Here is a 27,352-nt window from a genome sequence, read left to right as displayed (position 1 = left end):
ACCCCACACTTCTGAAGAGAAGAGACCACGCTCCCTTGATGTCTGGTATGCCCTGAAATGAACCAAACTTATTAGGAAAATACTTGAAACTTTTTATTGCCATAGCAAAGAGATCACATGGGCAAGCCAGAATCTCCCAGAGATTTCTAAGTGGGTTTCGGGATGCATCTCGGAGTTCTACAAGATAGCAAAAGTTCCTTCCCCTGTGGCTGTCACAACTCATTCCACGCAAGCAGGCATGATGTGGAAGCAGCTTGTATCTGACGTCCTGCTGCAAGGAAGCTACCTGGAGTTCTATCCCCATGTTTGCAACACACTACACTCTAGTTCATGCCTCAGTTGCAGATGGGAGCGGAAGTGCCATTTCTCAGACAGCGATGGGATCGGAAGTATTGCAAGCATCTTTGCTGCCTTCTTCCTCCCACCCACCTCCAGTCTGAACAGTGCTTGCCAGTAACTCCCATGTGGAATACACATAAGTAGGTAGCACTCAAAGAAGTGGAGGTTACTTACTCTAATGTAGTTTCTTTGAGATATGTGGTCCCTATCTGTATTCTGCTGCCCACCCTTTGTCCCATCTCCTTTGGATGCTGTTGGATTTACGGTAAGAAGAGGAACTGGAGGGGCATCAACCCGCACTGCCTCTTCTACCCTTGGTTGGGAGCACAAGGAGAGCTACTGCGCATGTGTGGGCCTATGGACACTGCTCTGAAGAATTTCTAGATTTGGGCACATGGTGCACATGCACATACCCACATGTGTGGTCCCTATCTGAATTCCACATTTTGAAGAACCACCAGTTACGGCAAGTAACCTCCACTTTAAGTGACTATCCTAATATCACACAGGAACTGTGGCAGAGGTAGGGATAGAATATAGTTCTTAAGGCAGGCATTCAGTTGCCGTAACTATGAGGCCATCCTTTCTCTTTCTTCATTCACTACATATCTTGAAACTTCTGCAACAAATAAGTCAGGAGTCCTACAAGCAACAGCCTCATTCACTGTACAACCTTGATTTCTCAGAGCGTGGTCTGTCCTGTAAACTGATTGAAACAGGAATCCTGTGGAAATAGTAGTATGTTATCATGTAGCTAAAGACTGTCATGATGCATATGCATAAGGGAGCAAATTAATGTGGCACAGGAAACCATAATACTGGCATTTCCTAATTTTTGAGCACTTGATTTTGCAACCTTAATGTCCTTTTAATGTAGTTTTGTGTGTAATTTCCTAGCTTTAAAAAAAACAAATTCCTTCATGTGGAATCATCATAACTTCAGCAGGGTTAGAACTTTTAGATCCACAGCCCAGACCTCCAAATTCAGGTTAATAGCCGTGCCCTTAAACGACAGCTTTCTTTTGATGGTGAAAGTGGTTCTTTGAAGGATTAGGGATTATTGCATCGCCTCCGAAGCCTACCTTAGAAGAGGCCTAGATAGCCCCAGGGTGAAATCCAACAGGAATGAATCCAGGGAGACTACAGACTGCTGTTCAGGAAAAAGGGGTGTGTTAGAGAGCTTATTCCTTCACTCTCCCACTTCCCTGGTCCTTCTCACATGAACAGAGAGCAACAATACCCGAAGTCCGAAGGTGCAAACAATTCAATGTTTATTGGGGTGAACTTCCAGCAAGCTTAAATCCAAGTTCCTTTTTCCTTATTTTTGAATCCCAACTTACTTCCTGTTTGCCCCTAATTTATATAGTAATATTCTTAGCTATACCTTAACCAACCATTCTACTGAAATTTAACTAACTAATCCTAACATATTATAACATGATTATGTAACCAATTATATCCCACAACCTTAATTAGTTTACACCAAGCAAAATTAATTATACAGCAGACAGCCACAATCAGAACCAGACAGAGATTATACAGACAAACAATGGCAAAGTGGGAACTATAATGACAAAACAATACAGAAGTGAGGATTTCACATCCCAGGTATTGATAAGTGAGTTCTTGCCAGACAGGATGCTATTAAACTAAGTTTCCTTTTACATCTTGTAAGCACTTCCCTTTCTCTGGAGGCGATAGGCACTATCAGGGCAGGATTGTATTCCTATGTGACTAGTTTGGAATGTGAGGATGTGACTAGTCGCTTCCCAGCTTATGGCTGCCTCTGTTGGTTAGCCAAAGGCCTTAGCCTAAGAACAGGGCCTCAGACTGTCACAGTAAGAGAAGGACCTTACACTGGCAGACAGTGATTTTGATTCTTTCTTTTATACCTCTAACTAGCCAAGTGATAAGAATACACCTAAATTCGTAGAGTATAGGCCTTTACAGACAGGCCTGAATATCTGTATCCTAACAGGGTGAAGCCACTTGAGGAAGAAAGCAAACTTTATCAAGGTTAACTCCTTTCAGTACCAAAGAGGTAACAAGGAGACCCTTTGCATTTTAAATGGTCAGCCTTAGGGTAAAAGGGTCTAGGCACAGAGTCTTAGCATCAGGACAAGCTAAGGAACTTTTTTTCTTCCTGGGTCCAAACAATATCTGAGCAGTGGATACGGGAGCTACATCCATTGTTCTCAATAAAGGCACTGGATTGCTAGAGATGTATACTATGAAAATATCAATTTGCATGTAAGGAACAAAAAGTATCTCCTTAACAGCTCTTTTTCAAAAATGATGGGGGGAATAACCAGCTGTAATTAACTGATATAAGCATTGTATAACTTCTCAGCACACCATGTAGATTCCAGCAGTGAGAGCTATCTCAGAGTACCCAGAGCCCTAGAAGGAGAGCCTGAAGCCTCTCATGACTGTCAGAGAAAGTACTGCTTTCAGTACAGGGATTTCTGTGTTGAATGGTTACTGGAAGAAAGGAGTCAGAGTAGCAGCCGTGTTAGTCTGTATCCATGAAAAGAAAAGGAGTACTTGTGGCACCGTAGCGACGAACAAATTTATTAGAGCGTAAGCTTTCGTGAGCTACAGCTCACTTCATCGGATACATACAGTGGAAAAAATATATGCATCCAGTGAAGTCAGCTGTAGCTCACGAAAGCTTATGCTGTAATAAATTTGTTAGTCTCTAAGGTGCCACAAGTACTCCTTTTCTTTTTATGGAAGAAAGGAGATTCCCTCAACTTCAAAGGATGTTGCAATCATGCTGATAAACCTTTGAGATTTAGCATGATTTTAGTCTTACTTGTTTTAGAGTTGTAAGGGTGGATCAAGCATCAGACTCTTTTTTTTTTTTTTTTTTTTTTAATTGGGGATATTGAGATGTGATACCACCCTATATTATTAAATGAAGGAATTAAGCAACATTCTGCACGTTGTGGCATTCACAGCACTGTGCAACTGAGCTACAAGAGTTTTTGTGACCACCCTTTATTTGTCAGACTCTTTTGCAAACCCCAGTGCATGCAGGCACATAGGCTATGAGACTGAGTGAGAGAGTGCCTTTTTAAGTTTTTTCTATTAGGTTGATCCAATTTTTTTAGTGCATCCATTTCTGCATGAATCAAGGCTTAAGAGTATTTTCTTCAAGGAAAGCACAGATGCATCTATAGTGTTCTCAGTGGACTGTTTAGACAATGATTGATATGCCCAAGGGTTTGGCTACTGTACATTACAAATACAAGTTTAGATTTTACAGTTACTCTTCTGACCAGCAGATGGAGTTCAAGAATATTACTTAAGAAGCTAATATAACCATCCAGTCCTCATCTTTCTCAGTTGTTTTCTCTAACGTGAATTGGAGCAGCTCTTCTCCTTCTGACTTAACAGTTTGTCAGAATGTTTTATGGCAAACTTAGTCTGCTGAATCTCAGCATTTATCTTGCGTGTTCTTCTATGCTCACTCTCAATAAACTCAGTGGATTATCGTGGTTTTGCATAACGTAGTGATTTTGATAGAAGAAATGATGAAATTGGGAGGCTTTGACTCTGCCTGTAGAGGAGTATATAAAGAGCTCAAATAATTTTGGATGATGTCTACAAAAACTTTCTGCGGCTCAGCTCAATTTTTAGTAGTATTTTAAAGGAGATATAATTTAACAAAATATCTTCCCAGTAATTCAGTTTTCTGTCATGCAGTGAAATTAAGCAATGTGTAATCCTGACTATCATAACCAACTGAACAAAAGCCGCCAATGCAAAGTTGTGACTAAGAGGACTAATGTGATTCTTAGGTGTACAAATGGGAATATCAAGTAGGAGTAGGGAGGAAAACGTGGAATTTCCTTGGAGTGCTGGTCCCGGTGTGTATTCCACAAATGGGTATGCATGTGCACCATGCACCTAAGACCAGAAAATCTTGCAAGTAGTATCCATTGGTCCACACCTGCATGTTGGATTTCCTTGTGCTCAGCACTGAGGGTATAAGGGAAGGTGCGGATCGACCATCTCTCCAGTTCCTTTTTACTGCTGTGTGGCCTGAGTCTGAATCCTCAGCCCGGAGCTATTCTCGCATTGTCTTAATCTCTCTAAATAGAATTGTATATAATTTGTTAGTGTTTTTGTAGTATTCTTATAGTTAGTGTCGCTTTGTTTTTCCCCACCTCAGGGACCCTCTCTCTCTTCCCTTTTGAGAGTAGGACTTTACCCAGAATCACATGATTTAAAAACTGTCTCGTGTTCTTGCTCCTTCTCAGTCAGTGACTACCACCAGGACTGCCTTTACTGCTTTGGGAACGTGCATATCTCCGCTAAGTGGAGTATCTTTCGCTCCTTCCCACCTCAGACCTGAGAGGGACGAGAGCTCTGACTGAGGAGGTATCTCATGGAGAAAGCCATGAGACCCCAGTCAGGTCCATGCCAGCGAGATGCCCCTATACGACAGCTACAGTCCTCACGCAATGTACCTCCAAGCATGAGTTCTGGAGCAGAGGCCGGATCAGATAAATCTACCCGTTATCTTGGGCTTCTCATAAGAGTAAAGGGGCAGTCTGACCAATATAAAAACAATTCCTCTCTAAGTCTGTTTCCAAGAGAAAGGATCCCTTTCCGAGCCCTTCCAAGTCAGGTGAGTCTTCACATGCAGGTCCCAAGGACTTAAGTCTCCCTAAGCCTCCTGACCATGAAGGAAATGCATGCAGGAGCAAGGCTCCAATGGAACTACCACCACTGTTGACAGCAGTGGCGACCGTGGCCTCTCACAAGCCGCCAGCATCCTCCGGTATGGACCAAGAGCAGCAGACAGCACTCTTTTTCCAGTGGTAGGTTCTGCCAACCACTAAGTCTATTGAGGCACTGTATCAAACAGAACCAATAACTGGGACCCCTTGTACTCCAGGACATACTGAGACAAATGCTACTCAGAGGATATTTTCAACCTTCCAGACCCCGACTCTCTACTGTTTTTAGGCCTGGTACTTCAGAGGGACATTTTAATGCCAGAAGGGGATACCATCTCAGAAAGAAGGATTTATTCCCCTTCTCCATCCATGAGCCAGAGTTTCCTTCCACTGGCACCAGTAGTACCTCTGATGGAGACAGATCCAGCCTTCTTGTTGGCTGAATTCGATGTCTAGGACAAACTACCATCTCCCAGAGAGGTTAGTCTAGACAGGGCTTTGAGAGTTTCCTGGACCCATCCTCCATGCAAGCAGGATTACTTTCCAAGGGATCACAGGTACCTACTGCCTTTCCTCACACCAAACCAGTGTTCAAGCCTTCATACAGGCCCTATTTGAGTCCTTGGAATCTTTATGCATCACAGCTTGGATCTGTGCACTCTACCAAGTGTCACGTTGTCCCTCTCCTAGGCAATTATAGAGTGGTATAGCATACACTGGTAACGTACTTCTAACCTTAAAAGGGCTGAGAAACATTACTTTTGTGCCTGCAAAAGGGGAAGAACTCTTGTTCACCTTCCATGCCCCCAACTCCCTAGTAGTACAAGCAGCCACAGAAGAATCCAGGTAGCAACAGCCTAAAGCCATCCCTGTGGACAAGGGAGTGAAACGCCTGGATCTTCTGAGGAGGAAGGTATACACATCCACTAGCATCCGGTTCTCGGGATCTCTAACTACCAGTCCCTGTTGTCAAAATATGACTTTATGAACTACTTGAAGTTCCTGGAGTTCAAAGACACACTCCCCCAGGAGGGGACAGGGCCCAATTCCAAACCCTTGTTAAGGAAGGCAGTCTTTATGCAGCTTGCAATAAGATTTTAGCTGTGAACGCGGCTGATACCACAGTAGTAATGTAGTGTGTTGTGATTTCACTCTTTGGGATTCCCCAGGGAGATTCAGAACACCATTGAGGACTTGCCATTTCATTAAACCGGTCTTTTCAGTAAGAAAACAGACAAGTCTTTGTACTCACTTAAAGACTCCAGGACAGCCCTCCTCTTTCTGGGCATTCATGAGCCCCAAAGAAGCAGCATCATAAACAGGTGTATAAGCAAAGACTCCTTTCACAGCCTTTCTATCGCCGTTGAGAATATGAACCACCACACAAGCATCAAAGTGCAGATGACAAGGTGTGCCGAACTAGCCACCTTCATGATAGCCACCCAACCTCATCCACCTGCTAAAAGCTATTTTTGATGGGATGCTGGAGAGTTGCAACCTTATGAGACCGTTCCCACCTGTTTCTGGAGTCCACTTTGGTGGCTGTGTAGCATACATTGCCCTTAACTGGAGGGCTATAACAGTGGACCTGTGGGTCCTAGATACCATTCAGTTTGGCTACACAATCAAGTTTGTTTACCCACTTCCTCCAAAAACACCTTCCTTGTCTCTCTTCAGGGACCAGTCTCACGAGGAGACCCTTTAGCAGGAGATATAATTTTTCCTTGAATTAGGAGCTATAGAGGAAGTGCCATATCGGCATCAAGGGAAAGGGTTTTACTCTATTTCATAGTTCCCAAGAAAAAGGGAGGATGGAGGCCTAGTCTTGACATGATTTTTGTTCTCAAACTAAAATTCTGCATGGTTATACTGGCATCAGTAATTCTCCCTGGAGAAGGACACATAGTTTGCAGCTCTTGACATGAAAAATGGTTACTGTCAAATGGACCCACTTACCCATCCCTCAAAGGATTCCTGAGGTTTCTGGTAGGACAGGAACACTGCCAGTTCAAAGTACTACAGTTCAGGCTGGCAACAGCATCCAGGGTCTTCACGAATGTTGTCCTCTTAGTGTTAGTAGCACACATGAGAGAAAATGGCTACACCATCTTCCTGCACTTGGACCACTGGCTTCAAACAGGCAGATGCCAGCTGGAAGTTTAGTTGGCAACCTTATCCTTGCTCCACTTCTTGGCATCCTTGGAATCTGGGTATACATGGAAAAGTCTATTGACTCCCATGTAGCTCATAGAGTTTATAGTGGTGACTGTGGATTCGACTGCAGCAAGTTCCTGTCTCCCTGCAGACAGATTCCATGCCATGAACAGTTTGATAAGACACAGACCTTGAGCAACGGTGTGGGTCTGTTTTTCTTTAGCCACATGGCCTCCTGTAATGCCATTAGATACTAATAAGTTTCAGAGTGGTAGCCGTGTTAGTCTGTATCAGCAAAAAGAACGAGGAGTACTTGTGGCATCTTCGAGACTAACAAATTTATTTGGGCATAAGCTTTCGTGGGCTAAACCCACTTCATCAGGTTTAGCTCACGAAAACTTATGCCCAGATAAATTTGTTAGTCTCGAAGATGCCACAAGTACTCCTCGTTCTTTTGATTAGATACTAAGATTGCCAGTTTGAAAGTAGATACAGGATGCTGTCCCCGCTGAAGATGAAGGCATCAAAATTTTAACAGTAGAGGCAGAAATACTTTTCACTATAAAGAATCTAGCAACAGCATCCTTTTCCAGATTGGCTAAATCTGTTATCAAGATAGGAATAATATATGACTTTTGAAAACGGGTGACTAAATCTATATTTAGACTCTTAATTAACTGTCTAGTTTCCAAGTGCTGAGCACAGTCTTCTGTCATTGAAATTATGATGGCCGTTTAATAAATTGGTCATATTTTTGGTACCCTTTATTAAAATCTTGCTAAAATCTTCCTTTATTCAACAGAAAGTTTCTAAGGGATCTTTCTCTAAAAAAAAAAAAAAAAAAGTTTTGCTTCCAAGAAGTGAAGGCAGACTTCCTGAGAATCAGTCTAGAGTGGTGGTTCCCAAACTTGTTCCGCCACTTGTGCAGGAAAAGGCCCTGGCGGGCCGGGCCAGTTTGTTTACCTGCTACATTCGCAGGTTTGGCCCATCGCTGCTCCCAGTGGCCGCGGTTTGCTGCTCCAGGCCAGTGGGAGCTGCTGGAAGCAGTGTGGGCCGAGGGACATACTGGCCGCCACTTCCAGCAGCTCCCATTGGCCAGGAGCAGCAAACCGCGGCCACTGGGAGCGGCGATGGGCCAAACCTGTGGATGCGGCAGGTAAACAAACTGGCCCGGCCCTGCCCACCAGGGGCTTTCCCAGCACAAGCGGCGGAACAAGTTTGGGAACCACTGCTCTAGAGAGAGAGAAACTCATCTCTCAGAATTAAATACTGACATGTTTAGGTATTTATAAATGTTGGTTTTAGGTACTTATCGCCTGTCACACCAGAATAGTTTGTGAATTGTCTTGTGATTTTCAAACTACTTTTAATTCTTAAGATTATGAATATAAGATTAAAACAGGTGACACTGTTTCAATATCTTACACATTAATGCTGTTCTCAGTTACATATATGTGGAATTTACTCGATAACACATGAAAACAAAATGTTTTTTCATAGTCACAGATGCAAACCCAGGTACAGCAGGTGGGAATTGTACCAACACAAGCAATGGCAGCTGGACCAACAGCAGATCCTGAGAAACGCAAACTGATACAGCAGCAACTGGTTTTACTGCTTCATGCCCACAAATGTCAGAGACGAGAGCAAGCAAATGGAGAGGTGCGAGCCTGTGCTCTCCCACACTGTCGAACCATGAAGAATGTCCTCAATCACATGACACATTGTCAAGCTGGGAAAGCCTGTCAAGGTAAGAGCAAATTGCCAGAAGGTCAATAGACGAGTTCTTTACTACTGTCCAGTGAGTTTTTTTTCTCTCCTGTTTTTTGCCAGCTGACAGTGACTTTTTCCCCGGCATAAAAGTTCCTTTCTTTAAATAGCTGCTTTAAATAGCTCTTTAAATAGCTTTTTTTCCCTTCCACTTGTTACCACCATCAGACAGTTGTTCTTAGCAGAAAGAATAAAATATTTAATCTTTCAAGGTCACTATTAATACTGTTTTACTCCTGAAAGAATAGCATGTTTCACTTCTCCCATCACAGATCAAGCATGTCACATCTGCAGCATACCTGATCTCTACTAGCTTAGCATGTGAAAGCCATTAGATTGTTGTTGAACTAGTTTCCTTCATGTCAGAGCAGCATCTTTATTAATGTACTCTCCAGAGAAAGAGATGTTCATTATTTGTCAAGTCCTGACATTTTGTTTAGTTGTATTTGGGATTTTGGTGTTTGTAGCTCTCTTTAGTAAAGAAAATTGAGGATATTGGAAATGGAATGAGTTTATTCAAAGCCATAAAACCAGACTTAAACCTAAATTTTATTGCTTCACTTTTTTGATAGTTGCTCATTGTGCGTCTTCACGACAAATCATCTCTCACTGGAAGAATTGTACTCGGCATGATTGTCCTGTGTGCCTCCCTTTGAAAAATGCCAGTGACAAAAGAAACCAACAACGTAAGTGATCATTTCTACTTATCAGCTACTGTACAAACATTAGAATAACATAGGTAAAACAAACTGAATCAAATATACAGTACTATGAAGGACTTTGAATTATAGTGGTTTGATAAACTCATTTGCTGTATATGGTATTCTGTTATAAAAAAATACATTTGGGCAGTCCCCTTTTTTGATCATTATATTCAAATTATTACTTTTAATACCTGATTCATGACAAAGGGAAATTCCCAGTCCAGAAAGACAACATCCATTTTGCCAAGACAGGACAATTTCTAGCTGTCATTTTGTATTAAGATAGGTCAGTCAAATTATTAATGGGTCTAGTTATTATACCCATAAATTGTGCAATTCGTTATTTGCCCACAGATGGCTCTAGAGAAGATTTAAGATTCTTTCCTATCTTCCATAATATCAGAAATAATTTCAAGTCTGGTTCTTAACCAAGGGTGCCATTGATCAATGTAGGGCAAACAAATTTTGCATAAATGGAAACAGGTTTGTGGAGAGGAAGGTCTGATGCATGTGTCCCAGTGATTAATTGTAAGAATAAGTAGAACTGCATTGCACTGTATATTTAACCCTAAAGAAAAGGAATGAATGGCTGAAATTCTAGTAAGCCTTCTTGTGAACTCCACCATAGTAGCTTAATATTACAGTTAGGTAATATTTATTTTTCAACTTCTGGTCCATTTGTGTTCTTTTGTCCTCGAAGTAGATAACTGTTGAAATTATATTGGTGGGTTTTAAAGGATTGCTGGGCAGGATTAAAATAAACTGAGAGAGAAGATCTAACAGTGTGGATGCTACAGTCTGTTAAATGATATCACACAAAAGTAAATTTGAAAAGGAGATAAAAGAAAAGTCTTAAGTCATCGGGGGAGGTGGTGGGAAATAACTGAGGGTCAGGGCAGAACTGCAAATTTGAGTAGTTGTGTTCTGAAAGAGTTCTACTTCTGGTTTAGGCTGAGACCGCAAGGAAAGTGAGGCAAGCTAATAAACCATGTAAGAAAGAGGTGGAAGAGTTTCACCAAAGACAAAGGGAGTTAAGACTGGAAAGAAGCTACCAAAAACGTGATTCTACCATTTTCTTATGGTTAGGTTAGCTTAGGTTGAAAAATTCCTGCGCAAGTGATTCAGATTTGGAACATATTGATAAATTAAACACTAATAAGTCACCAGGACCAGATGGCATTCACCCAAGAGGTCTAAAGTAGCTCAAATATGAAATTGCAGAACTAACAACTGTGGTATGTAACCTATCACTTAAATCAGCCTCTGGTATCAGATAACTGGAGAATAGCTAATGTGTCACCAATTTTTTTAAAAGGCTCCAAAGGCAATCCTAGCAATTATGTGCCAGTAAGCCGAACTTCAGTATGAGGCAATTGGTTGAAACTACAGTAAAGAATGGAATGATCAGGCACAAAGGTTTAACACAGTTTGTTGGGGAAGAGTCAACATGGCTTTTGTAAAGGGAAATCATGCCTCACAAATCTATTAGAATTCTTTGAAGGGGTCAACAAACCTGTGGACAAGGGTGATTCAGTGGATATATCGTACTTGGACTTTCAGAAAGCCTTTGACAAGATCCCTCACCGAAGGCCCTTAAGCAAAGTAAGCAGACATGGGACAATGGGGAAGGACCTCTCATGGATAATAACTGGTTAAAAGACAGGGTGGTAAAGGGTAGGAATAAATAGTTTTTAGAATGGAGAGAGGTAAATAGTGGTGTCCCCCAGGAATCTATACTGGGGCCAGTGCTGTTCAACATATTCATAAATGATCTGGAAAAAGAGGTGAATAGTGAGGTGGCAAAGTTTGCAGATGATACAAAATTACTCAAGATAGTTAAGTCCAAAGCAGACTGCAAGAGTTACAAAGGGATCTCACACAACTGGGTGACTGGGCAACAAAATGGCAGATGAAATTCAATATTGATAAGTGCAAAATAATGCCCATTGGACAATGTAATACGCTCAAGAAAAAGATCTTGGCGTGATTGTGAATAACACGTCTGTTCTATGTGCAGCAGCAGTCAAACAAGCTAACAGAATATTAGGAACCATTAGGAAAGGGATAGAAAATAAGAGAAAATATCATAATGTCACCATATAAATCCATGGTATTCCCACATCTTGAATATTGCATATAGTTCTGGTCACGTCATCTCAAAGATATATTAGAATTGGGAAAAGATACAGAGAATGGCAACAAAAATGATGAGGGGATTGGAACAGCTGGAGAGATTAAAAAGGCTGGGACTATTCAGCTTGGAAAAGAGGAGACTAGGTGGGGGGGGAGTATGATTGAGGTCTATAAAATCATGAATGGGGTGGAGAAAGTGAATAGGGAAGTGTTATTTACCCCTTCATATAACACAAGAAGCAGGGGTCACCCAATGAAATTAATAGGCAGCAGGTTTAAAACAAACAAAAGGAAATACTTCTTCTCACAATGCATAGTCAACCTGTAGAACTTGTTGCCGGGGTTGTTGTGAAGGCCAAAATAATAACAGGGTTCAAAAAGAGCTAGTAAAAAGATAAGGTCAGGGAGGATAGATAGATCAATGGCTATTAGCCAAGATGGTCGTGGATGCAACACTGTGCTCTGGGTGTCCCTAGCCCCTGACTGCCAGAAGTTCGGAGTGGATGACAAGCTGTGGATCACTCAATAATTGCCTGTTCTGTTCATTCCCTCTGAAGTACCTGGTATTGGTCGCTGTTGGCAGACTGGTTAGTGGGCGAGATGGATGATTGGTCTGACCCAGTATGGCCATTCTTATGAATAGATAATCTAAATTAACGAGTTTTGAAGAATATAAATAGCCCCTTTATGCTGACTTGTTGTATCAATCTCCTCCCTGGTCTCCCTTTCTTTTAGGCATGGCTAATTGCTAGTGATTAATTTCTGTAATAACTGATTTTTGAGACATTTGCTGGTAGTTTTAATTTTAAAAAATAGCAGCTTTAATGTCTGATCAGTTCCAGTGAGAAATCCATTCAGTGCATTTGCTCTCAAGTTGTTAACTACAGAGTTTCTAGTAGTCGTAATGCAGGTGTTATCATGGTGATCTTCTAATTTAAGTCATTGCAGAACACTTGGCTTTGCATTGTTCATACGTTCATTTTTTTGTCATTTGTATGATTTATGAAACCAGTAAAAGCACTTGAATTAAAATAAATTTTATGTAAAAAGCAGTCTTTGTTGTTAGATCTCTGAGTAAGATGTTTTGGCTTGGATGCAACAGAAAGATGGAGGGTAACTGCAGAATTTGCCATCTTTTCTTGGAAGGGGAAGGCAATGCAAATCTCAAATCCCACCTTCTTTTCCTCAATTCAGCACTACTCACCATTAGCACTTACTGCCTAGCAGTGCCCTGATGTGCAAAATTCTTTAATCTGAAATGCATGTATGGATGACTTCTCATGGCTTGTACTAAGCTTAAAAAAAATTAAGTTTGTGGACATTTACATTTTATTTATTTTGATTTAGAACGCTAAGGTGCACCTGTCTCACGCTTTAGGCCCTCTTAATTTAACTGAATTCTAATATTACATTAATGGGGTGCATCTGAAAATTGGCACATTAGCAACATGACACATGAGGATGTAAACAAACATTGGTGTGCTGGTTCACAACATCCCAAATTAAATTATGCTTGCTTTTAAATGTGATGGCTTGTAACATTTCCCATAATTGTTAAAAATGTCCATGGCAGAAAATGATGGGAAAAAAATGAAAAAGAAAGGAATGGAAAGAGCAGTAACATTCTCTGTCAAGTTGTGATGCAAACAGGATAATGTTTCAGGATAGCTATCTGGCAAGCCATGAGAGCACTAGAATCTGTAGCCCTCTTCCATTGCCTATCTTAAAATTTGAACTTTGAATCCCTGTTGCATCTGTGCTGGGCTTTTATGTGGCTCCACCTTCTGAATTGTTGAGTCTGTGCTTCCCAGTGTTTCTAATGCTTTCCAAATTTTGGAGCATGCTAGATCAGTCACACCTCAGCGGTATCTGGAACACTTCAAACTCCCTTTGAGTTCTAGAGGGTCATTCTGAAGCAGAGGTGCTATATAAGGATACAGCACAGATGCATGTTGGTCTTCAGAGCTATCTTTTAAAGATAGGGAAGGGGCAGCTTCGGGGAAAGAGCACAAAACGTAGGAAGATCTGGTGGAAGGCCCCCCCCGGTAACAACCACCTCACACTTGCCAATCCCCAAGGTTCTGAAATCTTCTTATACCCTGTAGTAACTCATATTCCAGCCAGCCACTCCATTTCATTAACCTTTCTCACTCCTGGGACAAATGCATCTACCTAGCCTCCAACCCAATTGCCAAGATCTTCAAAATCCACTGTAGCAGATTTTTCTAAAATATTTACACCTGTGCACGTGTAAACTTTTTCATTTCTGGAGCCCTCTGCATTGTGGCAAGAATCCAGTGCCTCACGTGCTTATCAAATGTGTGGTGTTGAGCTATATCTTTTTAGGGTATTTTACTTAAGTCTCTGAGTGTTTGGATTTTCTACAAGGAATGTATGTGTCTGATCTCAACTACATCCTTGATATAAATGTAATCTTAAGTACTTATTTTTATTATTAGAGGTAGCACCACCTATTATTAAGGTTGTATGACACTTTCTCTTATAAGATCCTGTTTTCAGTTGCTTATACCTTGAAAAGCTTTTATCCATTTGGACTAAAGTTTTCCATGCCAAGTGTCTGCCATCAGCTTGAACTCTTTTTGGAAAATTTCAGATTAAATGGTTAAGGAATGTCCAAGAATGAAGGTAGGGGGAAATGCATTGCTGTGCCCATATTTAAAAAACAAAAAACAAAAATCTTGACCTTTGGACATGTCTGGTGCCCCCAATGCTTTGAAGTAGGGACTTAATTTGGCAAGGGGATGTCAAAAAGATGACTTCTGTCCCTTGCAAATTTATGCAAATTATGACTAGTTTACGAACCTATGAAAAATTGCAATTCACACAGTCTCAGCAGAGACTTCTTTGATTTTTAGCAGTTAAATCTCAAGATTCTGTACTCACTAGGCCTACATGAACCTCTCACTACTCCTAGTGCTGCCCAGCCTCGCATACGCCATCACTACAGAGCAACTGAGCACTCTTCATCCCCTCACAGCTCCTACATGTGATTGGCATTCACAAGTGTCATCCTCATACAGCAACTGCACATGCTGCAGCCAAGGGCTGCGGGGACAAGAAGACTTACCCTGTAATGAATGCTCCCAGTTTCTCTGGGCCAGGGTGGGGCCGGCACGAGAACTGAGAGCAGAGAATCTGTATTTCCTATACTCTTAATGATCCCATGCTGGCACCTAAGCATCATGTCTGAGGAGGAAATGGTCTGATTCAACTGAAAAGGGGACAAAAGTGAGGGTGAGGGAGAGAAGGGTGGGTGGGACTGGAGTTCGGGGAGAGAAACTGTGACCGGAAGTTGGTGGGGAGGATGTAGTGGAGGGATGAGGAGTAGTCTGGGATTGCTTGGGCAGTGAAGCTGGGACTAAGAGCTGGGGGTGGAGAATGGGATTGGTTGGGCAAGGACTATGGGTCTGGAAGCCAGGTGGTGGGGAGGACAAGCTGGATCTGCTTAGGGACGAAGACTGGGACTGGAAGCCAGGAGGAGACTTGGACTGTGAGCAAGTGTCATGGACATAGGTTGGAAGTATTCTTTTTAAAAGAAGAAAAAGAACACTATTGCTTCAAGTTTTACCTGCTTTGATAAGCATGCACATAAGCTTGGAACTTTTGAAGTACTGTCTTTCGAAACTGCATGCGTGCTGCCTATATGCTAGTGTCCCACTATCTCAGGGCATATAAAGGGGCATAACCCCAACTACCACTCTCTTCCTCTTGACCATCATTAGCAACAATCTAGAAATGATGTCCATTGCTTCACTTAGTCCTCTTCTTCTCTTCCCCTTGGGAAAGCTTTGCTTTTTCAGTAAAATAGTTAATTGTTGTTAAAAACAGTGTTAGTTTTCCTCTGTTGGGTGTTTAAATTTTCTTTAGGCTCCATTGAGTTTCCTCAGCACTGATGTGGGTGCTCCAGTAGCAGCAGAAACTAAGACAGTAGGCTTCAAACAGTGCCCCTCATGTGAGAGTTTAACATCTGTCATGGAGAACCACATAGGATGTGTCATTGGTTTAAGAGACTGGTACCTTTCAGATTGGTGCTCAATTCATAAATCCATTTCTACTCAGATCTGTTACAGCCAGGAGAGCTGACTCAGACTAAGCTTCTTAGAGGAGGCCATGTAAGTATCTGTCTTGAGCAGAAATGCCAGCGGAATCCAGTGTGAGATGCTGGTCGCACTCAGCTGGGTCTGGATCTGGAAGTGTTAGGTTTTTTGATCCTAAAGACACTCTGGCACACTTTGATACGATTTATGCTTCCCAGCCCCCAGGGCCGAAGATGAGGCATCTTCACATATCCTGTCAGCCTCACAATCCGGTTCCTAGAAGCTCAGAACTGTGGACATGAAGGGATTGACTCCTCTTCCAGCTGCTGCCTCAGGTTCTGTGTTGAGTTTTTGAGGCAGGCCTACAGAGTCTTCAAAAAACTGATGTCACTTAGTATCTGGGCCCTTTAAAGGGAGCTGTACTCCACCCGACTTGTGACACAGTTTGCTTGCCTCTCCAGGTGGAGAAAATTGGTAATGCCAGGGGACAGGCCTTTTGGGGAAGAGGTAAGAAAAGGACTCTCTTCTGGAAGAGTCTTGTGTGTGCCCCCGCCCCCCCACCCCCCCCCAAAAAAAAAAAAAAAAGGTGGCCAGACAGGCCTCTTCAGAAGATGAAGGGAAAGTGGACACAGGAGGGCTGGAAGAAGATCCTCCAGATCTAAGTCACCCAAATGCCCCTCTCTAGAGGAGTGGGCTTACCTAGTTTCCCACGTGACTGAGGCACTCAAACTTACCATAATGGGGAGTGAGACACCCATGATATTTTCCTGCAGGAGGCTCCAGAGATGGCTCCCTTCCAGTTCACCTTTCTGTCATAAAGATAGTCAAGATGAATTGTGCTGATCTACATGCTTCTACAACAATCCCAAGGTCGTTCAGGAAGGTGTACAAGATGGAATTTGCCCTCAAATCCTGTGTCTCCTTTAAGAATCCATTTGAAAGGAAAGTGAATAACTCTGTCAGATACACCTAGAAGCTAGGTTGCCAGCACAATTGACATCTTTACACTGGCTCTAACCCAAGAAATGGGCCAGTAGATTTTTTTTTTTTTTTTAAGAATTATAATAATTATGTGCTTTTCTGCTTGAAGTTTCTCTCTCCTCTCCTTTGACTGTACATGCATTAGGCAGCTGGTTTGGTCTTGAACGTAAAATCAGTACTTCAAGGCAAGAGAGGCTCATATTGTGTAGGATTGAAGCTTGTGTTTCTCTAGTTTTGCTCTTCAGATGACAGGGAAGCCCAAGTGTATTTAAACTTATATGTATATGTATATGTATGTTACATGTTTCATTTACTTGCATAAAAGATGCCTTCTATTGCTGTATCAATCTCATTTTGACTTTTTCCTCTTACCTCCTTAACCCCCCCACTCCACCTCCTTTTTAGCCCTTCTAGGGTCTCCAGCTGGTGGAATGCAGAATTCTATTGGCTCTGTTGGAACAGGCCAACAGACTACTCCTTCATTAAGTAATCCTAATCCGATTGATCCCAGCTCCATGCAGCGAGCCTATGCTGCTCTTGGACTGCCGTATGGCAACCAGCCACAGACGCAGTTGCAGCCACAGGTACAAGGCCAACAACCTGCACAGCCTCAAGCTCACCAGCAAATGAGGACCATAAATCCATTAGGTAGGTGAAGAAAATAGCAGTAGAAATATGTTCTGTAATAATAAATTTAATTGCAGCCTAATCCAGAAAATGAGGAAAGTTCAGGCATACCGATATGATTGCATATAGATAAAGACTTTTTTGTTTAGACTGAGTAATGAAACAAAGTTTTATCTTTAAGCATAGTTTCGTTCAATCTGTTAGAAAATTAGGAGGTTCCGTTTATGCCAGATATAGCTAATGATAGCTACTTTCGGAAAAGTATGATTAGCAGTTAAACATCTCTCAGATTTTGTTGTTGCTCACAGTACTGTTTGTATTTAGGCATAATTCCTTATGGACTTTATCTTGTTTAATAAAGCATGAAAATAACTCATTTTAAGATTGTTCCACTTCAGCAGATACTGGATAGACTAAGTTAATATGATGGATAAATTGTCAGTACTCTTATGTTCTCTCTTGTGGTTATGCAAGCTCATCTCCGATCTCATGAGTTTAGAATTTGAACTGTCAGTTTTTATAATGAAAACAGGTGTGCCAAAAATTATAGGATTTCTAATTTTCATCTGAGTAGTTTATTTAAAGAAACACGCCACAAGAATTAGATGTTCATGAACACGTGTTTACCTGATGTAACAAAAATATGTTTATTTCTCATTTCTTAACTAAGACCAAAATGCCATTTAATTGACATTTATTATCAAAACTCTGACGTATACCTAAGCAACCTTCTATACCAGTTCTGTTTCATTTTTTTCCCAAAGGAGCTAACCAGATGAACCTTTCTGCAGGAGGGATAACAACAGATCAGCAAGCTAGTCTAATCTCAGAAACTGCTCTTCCAACATCCCTGGGGACAACGAAGTAATGCACACGTTTTATATTCTTGCTAAGTTAAAGATTTGTTTGCATGGAGTGTAAGTTTTTAAATGAAGAATATGCATTCTGCAATATGATTGTATCGCCATTGTGTCTTCTGTTGTAACAATGAATGCTACTCTTTGGCCACACATTCTCCCACCCCCATTGCCATTTCAAACCTGCACACTTCCCAACACAATTTTTCTTCACACTTTTGCTTTGGAAATGCATTTCCAAAAGTAGAATATTTTATTCTTTTATGTACTTGTTCTGTATACTTAACAGCTATGATTCTGTATCTCATAGATTGCCTGTCCTTTCATCTTTGTTCCAATATCTCTCAACACCTAAGCAGTTTTAAAAGAATTAAATTAATGAGCCTCTTGCCAATGGCGAGTAGCATCAGTGAAACCTCTGGAGTGGTAGCAGTTTCCTTTTCTGCCCTCAAATTCCATGATTTTGTTCCTTTTTATATTGCAGTTTGATGGCTTCACAGTTTGATTTTAAAATCTTTGTAACTGTAGCTATCAGTGAAGAAAATTTATTTTAAAAATAATTCTTCTATTTCATATATGAAATGGGCAATTGTGTTCCAAGCTATAACATTCCCTTGTTCATCTTCCATTTCAGTCCACTAATGAATGATGGCACAAATTCTGGCAATGTTGGAAACCTCAGCTCGTTGCCAACAGCTGCACCTCCTTCCAGTACGGGGGTAAGGAAAGCATGGCATGAACATGTCACTCAAGACCTACGCAATCACTTGGTCCATAAACTGTAAGTATTTACCATAATGGGAGACTTTTTCCTAAATATTTACATTCCTTGATTAGTGACTTGCTGTATGGAAGTGTCTGAGTTGGGAAATTGTGGGAACCGAATCGGTAGATTTTGATGTAACCAATTGAAATATCACTAACTAATGTAATTTGATGTATCCGTATCTTGAGACTCAGTGGCTCAAAAGATTGGTAATGGGATTATTATAGCAACTGAAAAGTGAGCACCTGATAGTTGAAGGCCTACATGATTTGGTGGTCTTGGTTCGGTTCTTGTTGGGGAAATGTACACACCATAAAAACCACCATCACAGTTTGCACTGATCGGTGCCCTGCAGGAAATCTCAGCAGATGGCCTTAGAGACTGAGCTACCTTCTTAACCCTATTTTCTCTCCAGCTCATGTTTCAGGTTCTGAGGATAGTGCTGGCAAACATGCATTGCCTCCGCCCTTGCTGTACCTGTTTTGTAAATAAAGGACTTCATTCACTTGCGTTGACAGTCTAAACACATTTCACCATTACTAAATTCACTTAAATAATTGTGGGGGAATGGTTGGACAGTGGTTCTCTCTCTTAAATAGTGTTAATATATGTTATGTGTATACAAACTTTAACAATTGTAAAGAATTCTAAATGTACATTTAAAGAGATGGATTATATATATTTTTTCCCCTATAGTGTCCAAGCCATCTTTCCCACCCCTGACCCAGCAGCACTGAAGGATCGCCGCATGGAGAACTTGGTGGCTTATGCCAGGAAAGTGGAAGGGGATATGTATGAATCTGCTAACAGTAGGGTATGTTACTCATACATACCAGGCATTCACTACACTTTAGTGAACTGTTCATATTTTAAAACTGACACGTACAATGAAACTTGCTAAAAACCTTTCTTTTCATTTCACTACATGGCAGAAAATCTCCCAGTGCTTTCAGTGTATATTACCTTGTTTTATAGCAGAAAACCTAACAAATTCAACTGCTTAGGTGGTTTTTGCAGTCCCAATTATCATACCCCATTCATCCACCAAACCAGATCACTACTGGGAGTATCTTCCTATCTGCGGAGAGGAAGCAGGCCCTCTAAATCAGGGTTTCTCAACCTATGGGTGGGGACCCAAAATTAGGTTGCCAGAATGTTTCAGGGGGGTCACGTGACAGCTCCTGTGGCTCCTATCCCACAGAGCTAGCTGGGCTCACTTCCCTGTGCCAGGCATTGCAACCTCTGGGGTCCCAGCACCACTCAAGTTTGGCCCAGCCATCATGATGATGGGAGTCCAGGTAGGCCAAATTTGAATGAGTGGCGCTGCAACCCCATGAGCCAGGTGACAGCTCCACTCACATAGGTTTGGTCCAGTCAAGGGGCAGGGCCAAACCTGAGCGGCACCGCAACCCTGAAGGTTGCAACACCCCAAGCAGAGAGCCAAGCCCAGCCAGTCCCACAGTATAGGTTTGTGGGGTGAGTTCTGGGCAGGACTCAAACCCGCCCCCCCCCCCCGGGGGGGGGGGGGCAGGATCTTACCAAAACCACCCCAGGGCATGGTTATAACCAGGGCGAGGTGAGTGGGACAACAAAGCCCCAGGGGTGGCTTAGGCCAGCCCCATACGGCAGGGCTTGGGGAGGAAGTGCTACCTCCACCCCCTGACTCATCTCAGTGAGCCACTGATCCTGTCTGGGTTGTAGGGATGCAACCAAAAAATCGGGATCATGTGACCCCACCACCATGTTCCTCCTCTAGTAGGGGGCACAACTATGCTTACTTGCCCCAGGAGCTAAAACGTCAAGTTACGGCTCTGCCCCAGGGCCTCTACCCGCAGACTATTTACTAGGTTGTGACAGGCCATAAACATTTACAATTGGGTTCTGAGCCCAAAAAGATTGAGAACCAGTGCTCTAAATGTAAGTGCATAGGAACTTCCTGTATATCTCAAAGTAGTGCTAAAATGTTCCAGTATTTTCTTTCAAGAATTGTGGAAATGGATCCTCGCTCTTTGGATGTCTCCCTCTAGCAAACTAGTTCAGAAGCTTCCACAAGCCATGTCTGCTGGGATCACTCCCCCTACTTTAATTTTTGGCAGTAGGCCCAACTGCACTTCAGTTTCTTCTGACTGCTTGAAAGTGCATTGGGCTTGGAGTGCTTAGCCCAGCATCTTTGATGGTTCCGTGGCTGGCTTTGTCCTTCCTTTTCCCTTTCGTTTGACCTCTCTTACTTGTAAATAGTAATTTTAAAGAACACTTTTAAAGGCTTTTCTCTGTCCATGCCATTGAAGACATCGTTCTGCTGGATCCTAGCCCTGTTAGGCTGCTTACCCTTCCCCTGTTTGCAGCCTTATTAGGATTTCTGCAGGAGCATTGACTCAATCACCACCATGTCTGAGGTGGCTAAGAAAGCTAGCTTTAATCCGTGTGCTTCATAAGATGCTGTGATATCAGTTACCAATACTTATCTGTGGTGCCTGGAAGAAGGTCATAACAAGGACTGGTACTCAGTCTTCCTCACTTTCTCTGAACCCATAAAAATCTGGATAGTTGCCTCAAACTACTAGTGGTGGGGGAATTCAAAGTCTGGTCGACTGAGGTACTGAGCATCTGGTTTCAATGTTGGGCATGGGGTGAAAGCCACTTCTTCAAGCCTGCCAAAGCAGCATAAATGTGTCCAGCAATGGTAACCATGAATGAAAACTCTTACCAGACTGAAGTCCCTAAGCCCATGCCTAAGGAGGAAGATGCTAAGCAGCTGGTTCTCCTGGGACATGACCTGTGTGTGTGTGTGATGTTCCTCAGCCACACTCCAGGTGAGGATTGCCAGCTTCCAGGCAGTAATAGCAAAGTACGGGCTCCCTGTCTGGGATGAAATGATGCACTTCTTGGATCAGCTCCCTGCTGATGACCTGCAGCTAGCCTTGTTACCTGTTAGCTGGTTACCTGTTACCAGCCAGTTTGAGTGCCACTGGGTCCAAACAACCCAGTTGGCTGAGGGCATCAACAGACATGCTCTTAAGACCACCAGCAGCAGAAGGGCACTGGCTGCTCAGAGCATTTGCCCACAGCTTCAATAGCTCTTGTGCGTGCTTGTTCCCAGTGTTTCTCCTGCCTTGTCCCAGCGTTGCCTCGCTCCAGGCACACTGTACTCTGACTTCTGATAGGCTCTGACCCTTGGTTCTGGTGCCTGGCCTCTGACTCCAGCTGTGACTCTGGGCTCCAATTCCTGGCTACCGACTCCTGCTCTAACCACTAGGCATGGCTGCCTACATCCTAGTCACTAACAAGATGCAGTGTAAGTCTTGTGGCAGATGGTGTCCAAACACACACTGTGGACATCCATTTAATGCTTCTGCCAGATCAGTGCAATGGCAGGATTGTGATGCTCTTAGCTAAAGAGCCAATGGTCAGACACAAATGGAACACTTTCCATTTGAGAATCCTGATGTCTTTTAGTATAGAGACAGAAGACGAAGGATTCCCAGGCAAACCTCAGATCTCTTGGTCTCTGTTAGGGGGCTTATTCCTTCACCCACTTACGTCCCTGGTCCTTCTCGCATGAACAGAGAGCAACAATACCCGAAGTCCAAAGGTGCAAACAATTCGATGTTTATTGGGGTGAACTTCCAGCAAGCATGATTCCAGTTTCCTTCCTTAGTGTCCCCCTTCCCAGCTCTGACACCACAGAGGCTTACCTGTGTCCCTGTTCCCATTTCCCCCTTTAGCAAAACATGATTCCAGTTTCCCCACCCCAATTCCCTGTTCCCATTTCCCCCACGCACACACCTGATTGACTACAGACTATATAGTAAAACCAGGGAAGTAAGTGGGTGAAAGAATAAGCCCCCTGACAGTCTCTACACTCTGTCAATAAGACAGAAATCCACTCATCTCTTCCCAACCTTTGGGCCAGATGTCAACTCAGATGCACTCTTTTTTTCAGGTAGTGGTCCAAGCATTCTTACCAGAGGTCCCATTGGGGAATTCATCTGCTGCATTTAGTTCCAGTAAAAAAAAAAAAAAATGGACTCTATATATAGTCGTCCTTGTGGATTTTTACCTTTCTCCTTTGAGGACCATCAATTCCACTCTGTGACAACATATCTTCATGTCTTCATAAATGATCTGGAGGATGGTGTGGATTGCACTCTCAGCAAATTTGCGGATGATACTAAACTGGGAGGAGTGGTAGATACGCTGGAGGGCAGGGATAGGATACAGAGGGACCTAGACAAATTGGAGGATTGGGCCAAAAGAAATCTGATGAGGTTCAATAAGGATAAGTGCAGGGTCCTGCACTTAGGACGGAAGAACCCAATGCACAGGTACAGACTAGGGACCGAATGGCTAGGCAGCAGTTCTGCGGAAAAGGACCTAGGGGTGACAGTGGACGAGAAGCTGGATATGAGTCAGCAGTGTGCCCTTGTTGCCAAGAAGACCAATGGCATTTTGGGACGTATAAGTCGGGGCATAGCGAGCAGATCGAGGGACGTGATCGTACCCCTCTATTCGACATTGGTGAGGCCTCATCTGGAGTACTGTGTCCAGTTTTGGGCCCCACACTACAAGAAGGATGTGGATAAATTGGAGAGAGTCCAGCGAAGGGCAACAAAAATGATTAGGGGTCTGGAACACATGACTTATGAGGAGAGGCTGAGGGAACTGGGATTGTTTAGTCTGCAGAAGAGAAGAATGAGGGGGGATTTGATAGCTGCTTTCAACTACCTGAGAGGTGGTTCCAGAGAGGATGGTTCTAGACTATTCTCAGTGGTAGAAGAGGACAGGACAAGGAGTAATGGTCTCAAGTTGCCGTGGGGGAGGTTTAGGTTAGATATTAGGAAAAACTTTTTCACTAGGAGGGTGGTGAAACACTGGAATGCGTTACCTAGGGAGGTGGTAGAATCTCCTTCCTTAGAAGTTTTTAAGGTCAGGCTTGACAAAGCCCTGGCTGGGATGATTTAATTGGGGATCGGTCCTGCTTAGAGCAGGGGGTTGGACTAGATGACCTCCTGAGGTCCCTTCCAACCCTGATATTCTATGATTCTGTGAACAGAAGTAGAATAATGTGGTGGGGTCCTAAGAACAGCTCTCGCCATCCTATTCCACTCTGGCCTTAGACCCCCATCTTCTCTGCCACACATTCTTTTTCAGGAATTGTTATAATGAAAGTGCTATGGAGCAGTCTTCTTACTTCTCCAAATTGGAATCATAGAGTTGGTCCCTCACCCATATGGGGGGAAAAGGGCTCTACACTAGTTATTTTCTGATACCCAAAAGAGCAAAATGATTCTACCTCCCATAATGCATCTGAGGTAAAATATTCCAAAAACTGAAGTTCCATGTGTTGACATTAGTCTCTATTATACCTTTAAGTCCATAGGATTGGTTTGAGGTTCTCTACTTGAAGGATGCCCACTTCCCCTTCTCGGTCCATCCAGTTCCTGGGAAGAATCTACAGATTTAGAGGGAAGGAAGATTGGGGGAACCACTACCACTACCCATAGCAGTATTGTTTGGGTTACTTTGATTTCTGTAGAAAGCCACAAATCTCTGCCTGTGGTGGCTGTTTTCTTCAGATATTTAAGACTACCCTTATTTAGATGCTTGGCTTATCAAAAAAGCTTTTGCCAATTCAGAAAGTCTTCCGGTCCCTGAGACTTCTCATAGACTATAAGATTTACTTTCAACCCATAAAGGACAGAGTTAATTGGAACCCCGAGAGAATCCTTGAAGGTCCTCTCTCCAAAGGACAGATTCCATACCATGAGTATTATCTGAGATCACAATGTTGGCGAAGCATATAATTCTTCCTTGTGGCAGTTGGGCCTCATACCTTTTTGCATCTAGGTGATATTGTATGTCAGTCTGTGTCTGACATCTGTGTAGGGCTATCTGCAAAAAATTATATCATCCTTATCCTGACATATGGATAGCTCAAGAGGAGTCAAAACTTGCTGCTGTGGTGGACTGTGGAGGAATATCCTTGTCAGGGAGTTTCCTTGTTACCTCCTTTGCAAACTGATGCAACCCACTCCCCTTCCATGTACACTCTGTACCCAAACTGTGTCTTGAAGACCCCTAATGCCCTTTGGGGGATGTTATACCTCATGTAGCCCCACATCTCCCTCCGCCATATGGAGTTGGGAAAGGAGAAGCTGCCAGGGCAGAGCCAGCCTGAGACTCAAGATTGTAGGCATAAGTTCAGAAACAGATTAAACATACTTTTTGATATTGATGTGATCACACTGTGCATTTTACAGTGACTCTAAGCATTCTTTTTCCTCTGCTGGCTGACTTGACTGCTCAAGTTCCTTCCTTCAGTCATTTCCTTTCATCCTCCCTTCACATACCTTTCATGCTCTTTCCCCTCCCACCTTTCCTTTGTTTCTCTTTCTAGTTAATCCCCTTCTGCCTTCCCCCTTCTCACATGCTCTTTCATATACATAGACACCGACTCTCCCCCCCCCACCTCCTCCGCGAGTGCGCTGCGTGCCCACTTTTCCCCCCTCCCTCCCAGCGCTTGCTGCTGCAAAACATCTGGGAGGGAGGAGGGGGAACTTGGCGTGCTCAGGGGAGGAGGCGGGGCCGGGGTGGGAATTTGGGGAGGGGTCCAGTAGGGGCAGGGAGGGGGCGGGGACTTTGGGGGAAGGGGTTGGAATGGGGGCGGAGGGGGGGCATGAGCACCCACCAGTGCCATGAGAAGTTGGCGACTGTGTACATATATAACAAATAAAATAAAATAAGCAAAAACGCACCCAAAATTTTAAAATATACAGAATAAATAGGGCTGTCAAGTGATTAAAAAAATTGTGATTAATTGTGATTTAAAAAAAGTATTGCGCTATTAAACAATAATAGAATACCATTTATTTAAATATTTTGGATGTTTTCTACATTTTCAAATATATTGATTTCAATTACAACACAGAATACAGAGTGAATAGTGCTCACTTTATTTGTATTACAAACGTTTGCACTGTAAACAACAAAAGAAATAGTATTTTTCAGTTCCCTAGTACAAGTACTGTAGAGCAGTCTCTTTATCATGAAAGTTGAACTTACAAATGTAGAATTATGTACAAAAAAACCTTGCATTCAAAAATAAAACAGTATAAAACTTTACAGCCTACAAGTCCACTCAGTCCTACTTTTTGTTCAGCCAATTGCTCAGACAAACAAGTTTATTTACATTTGCAGGAGATAATGCTGCCTGCTTCTTGTGTACAGTTTCACCTGAAAGTGAGAACAGGCGTTTGCATGGCACTGTTGTAGCCACTACATGTCAGATGCGCTAAAGATTCATATGTCCCCTGATGCTTCAGCCACCATTCCAGGAGTTATACATCCATGCTGATGACGGGTTCTGCTCAATAACAGTCCAAAGCAGTGAGGACTAATGCATGTTCATTTTCATCATCTGAGTCAGATGCCACCAGTAGAAGGTTGATTTTCTTTTTTGGTGGTTTGGGCTCTGTAGTTTCTGCATCAGAATGTTGCTCTTTTAAGACTTCTGAAAACATGCTCCACACTTCATCCCTCTCAGATTTTGGAAGGCACTTCAGATTCTTAAACCTTGGGTCCAGTGCTGTAGCTATCTTTAGAAATTTCACATTGGTATCTTTGCATTTTTTCAAATTTGCAGTGAAAGCGTTCTTAAAATGAACATGTGCTGGGTCATCATCCGAGACAGCTATAACATGAAATATATGGCAGAATGTGGGTAAAATAGAATAGGAGACATACAATTCTCCCCCAAGGAGTTCAGTCACAAATTTAATTAACGCGTTATTTTTTTAACAAGCATCATCAGCATGGAAGCATGTCCTCTGTAATGATGGCCGAAGCATGAAGAGGCATATGAATCTTTAGCGCATCTGGCACACACATCTTGCAGCGCCAGCTACAACAGTGCCATGCGAATGCCTGTTCTCACTTTCAGGTGATATTGTAATTAAGAAGTGGGCAGCCTTATCTCCCATAAATGTAAACAAACTTGTTTCTCTTAACAATTGGCTGAACAAGAAGTAGGACTGAGTGGACTTGTAGGCTCTAAAGTTTTACATTGTTTTGTTTTTGAGTGCAGTTATGGAACAAAAAAATACATTTGTAAGTTGCACTTTCATGATAAAGAAATTGCACTACAGTACTTGCATGAGGTGAATTGAAAAATACAATTTCTTTTATCATTTTTACAGTGCAAATATTTGTAATAAAAAATATAAAGTGAGCACTGAACACTTTGTATTCTGTGTTGTAATTGAAATATATTTGAAAA

General features: G+C 42.5%; 1 protein-coding gene across 2 annotated transcripts in view; it reads left to right on the top strand.

Moving 5' to 3' along the window:
* CREBBP (CREB binding lysine acetyltransferase) overlaps positions 1-27,352 on the top strand; it is a 177,942-nt gene that overhangs the window by 83,901 nt on the left and 66,689 nt on the right. For both annotated transcript variants that reach the window (XM_074965683.1, XM_074965684.1), the window contains exons 4-9: positions 8,682-8,931; positions 9,524-9,637; positions 17,233-17,475; positions 18,219-18,318; positions 18,946-19,092; positions 19,774-19,891. In XM_074965683.1, the coding sequence (XP_074821784.1) occupies positions 8,682-8,931; positions 9,524-9,637; positions 17,233-17,475; positions 18,219-18,318; positions 18,946-19,092; positions 19,774-19,891 (972 nt within the window). The remainder of the gene's footprint in view (positions 1-8,681; positions 8,932-9,523; positions 9,638-17,232; positions 17,476-18,218; positions 18,319-18,945; positions 19,093-19,773; positions 19,892-27,352) is intronic.

Source organism: Natator depressus, chromosome 10 (genome assembly GCF_965152275.1).
Source record: "Natator depressus isolate rNatDep1 chromosome 10, rNatDep2.hap1, whole genome shotgun sequence".
In the NCBI taxonomy this organism is placed as follows: Eukaryota; Metazoa; Chordata; order Testudines; family Cheloniidae; genus Natator; species Natator depressus.
This window is presented reverse-complemented; position numbering and strand designations above follow the sequence as displayed.